Genomic DNA, 2022 nt, shown 5'->3' on the forward strand with positions numbered 1-2022 from the left:
GGCCTGCATGCCTGCGGGATGATATAGGAGTGAGGAAGAATAAATACATCTTCCTCACGGCTCCCCTTCCCCTCTTTGTTCCCTGGAAGGAGAAGGTTTTCCTGCCGGAGATGCTATCGCTCTCCGCCTGGATAGGTCAGCACAGGCAGGCGTCCTCCCATCCAGGCTGCAATTCCCTTCTTTCCCATTGTTTTCCACACTGGAAAAAGTTGTTCCCAGCCTTCCCCGAATGCCAGGCAGTGCCTGGTCCTCTGGTCTTCACTCCGTGGCCCTCTTGGAGGCAACCTGGGGTTTGGCCAGAGGTGTGAAGCCGCCGAAGCGAAGGGGAGAGCCGCCCGGCGTTGCTCATCATCTCCGCTAATTGCCCCCGCGCCAGCCTGGCCCCGGCTCGGCAGAACCCCACGGCACCGGGGTGGGTTTCCACAGAGCGGGGAGCACGTTTGCCTTCCACCCTGCCACACCGCTGGTTCTAAATTTAGCCATTTCCTGAGCTGGTTCCAGCTCCTAAATTAACCCCAAATTCCTCCCAGTGCGTGGGGAAATGCGCAGGATCTGCAGAGGCAGCAGGATTTTCACCACCAGTTGGAAAAACTCAACTGTGCTGGGGGAAACTGGGGAGAGGAGAGGACCGGAGGGGTCCCTGCAGATCCCCACAGGCTCAGCCGGATCCGGCCCTGCAAGGACAAGCGGTTCGGTGATGGCTGCCCCGGTCCCACCACTACCCCCCGCGTCCCGCACCTTCTGAGCATCCATTCCGGCTGCCCCCGTGGGCGCCCCAAAAGCAGAGCCCAGGTCGGGGTGGGAGGGGGGGTTACCTGATTTCGGGATGCTGAAATCCAGGACCTTCCCGGGAGCAGGGTTGGGGTTCGGCCAGGTAAGCGTCCTGGGATGGGATGATGTAGGGATACTCCGGGGGGGGTCCCCACGGCTCCGGCCCCTCGGGGTGCTGCCCTCGGAGGGCGGACAGCTGGTGGTGGCGGGAGAGCTGGGGGTAACTGTGGGAGGTGCTGATGGGGCTCTGCGCTTTGGCCCTCTTCCTCTCCAGCGACATCCGCATCAGCCGCTCGCTCAGCGACTGCACATGGCCGTGCTTCAGCTCCTTCAGCCCCTCGTCGGGGCGGCGGCGGCCGCTCTGCGCCCCCTGCGGACCGTTTTCCCCCCGAATTCCCAGGCTGGCTCACTGCCCGCCCCGCTGCAAGGCGTAATATTGGGAATGCGCCTTGGCCTCCTCGTAGGTGGGGAGCTCCTCGCCCTTGTGCCGGGGTTGGCAGAGCCGACAGGCGCTGTTCTCCAAGTAGACGTGGTGGGAGTGATGCTCCTGGCCCTGCGGCTCCTGCCGCGTGGATTGCTGCACCATTTGGCTTTCCTCTGGGCTGAGGCTCTCCAGGGAGGAGCGGGGGCTGCCGGCACCACTGGCACTGCCGGCACCGCCGGCGCACAGGGCCTGCTGCTGGATGGCCAACAGCGTGCGGTTTTCGGTGAGGTTCCCATAGCGCAGCTGCTCCTGGATGAGGCGGTGCAGCACCGTGCCGTTCGAGTCCTCCGCCGTCCTCATCGCCGCCCGTGCCCTCAGCAAAGCCACGTTTCCACCCAAGAAGGGCGTCCCCGGGGAGTTTAGCAGCAGCCGGTCACGCCGAGGCACCTACGCGGCGGAGGGGGGGAAAAAAGAGGGGGATTAATTAGGAACGGGCCCAGGCAGGACGCAGCGCAGACCCTGACCGACAAGAGGTTGTCTTCCAGCAATCCTGCTCGGCGCGTTGGCAGGCTGGCCGGGACATGCCGGCCGGGTGGGAGCCTGTGGCGGTGGCCGTGGTGGTGGCAGTGGGAGCGCAGTCGCCATCTCCCCGCGGCGGTGGCTGAGTACTGGCGCTCTCATCACACCCATGGCCGGGACTGGCTCCGGGGGGGGGCTGCGCTGGCGGGGGGGGGGGCGGGGGGGGGTGGGGGGGGGGGGGGGGGGGGGGGGGGGGGGGGGGGGGGGGGGGGGGGGGGGGGGGGGGGGGGGGGGGGGGGGGGGGGGGG

The 2022-nt window shown here is 66.8% G+C and overlaps 1 protein-coding gene across 1 annotated transcript in view; it reads right to left on the bottom strand.

Annotated features, from left to right (window-relative positions):
* Positions 1-1561, bottom strand: part of AMOTL2 (angiomotin like 2) — an 18792-nt gene extending 17231 nt beyond the window's left edge. Inside the window, 1 exon segment of the mRNA XM_009887349.1 lies at positions 816-1561. Coding sequence (XP_009885651.1) covers positions 816-1555 — 740 coding nt within the window. The 5' untranslated portion in view covers positions 1556-1561.
* Positions 1562-2022: the final 461 nt, after the last annotated feature.

The sequence above is a fragment of the Charadrius vociferus genome, unplaced genomic scaffold (assembly GCF_000708025.1).
Source record: "Charadrius vociferus isolate BGI_N301 unplaced genomic scaffold, ASM70802v2 scaffold2016, whole genome shotgun sequence".
In the NCBI taxonomy this organism is placed as follows: Eukaryota; Metazoa; Chordata; class Aves; order Charadriiformes; family Charadriidae; genus Charadrius; species Charadrius vociferus.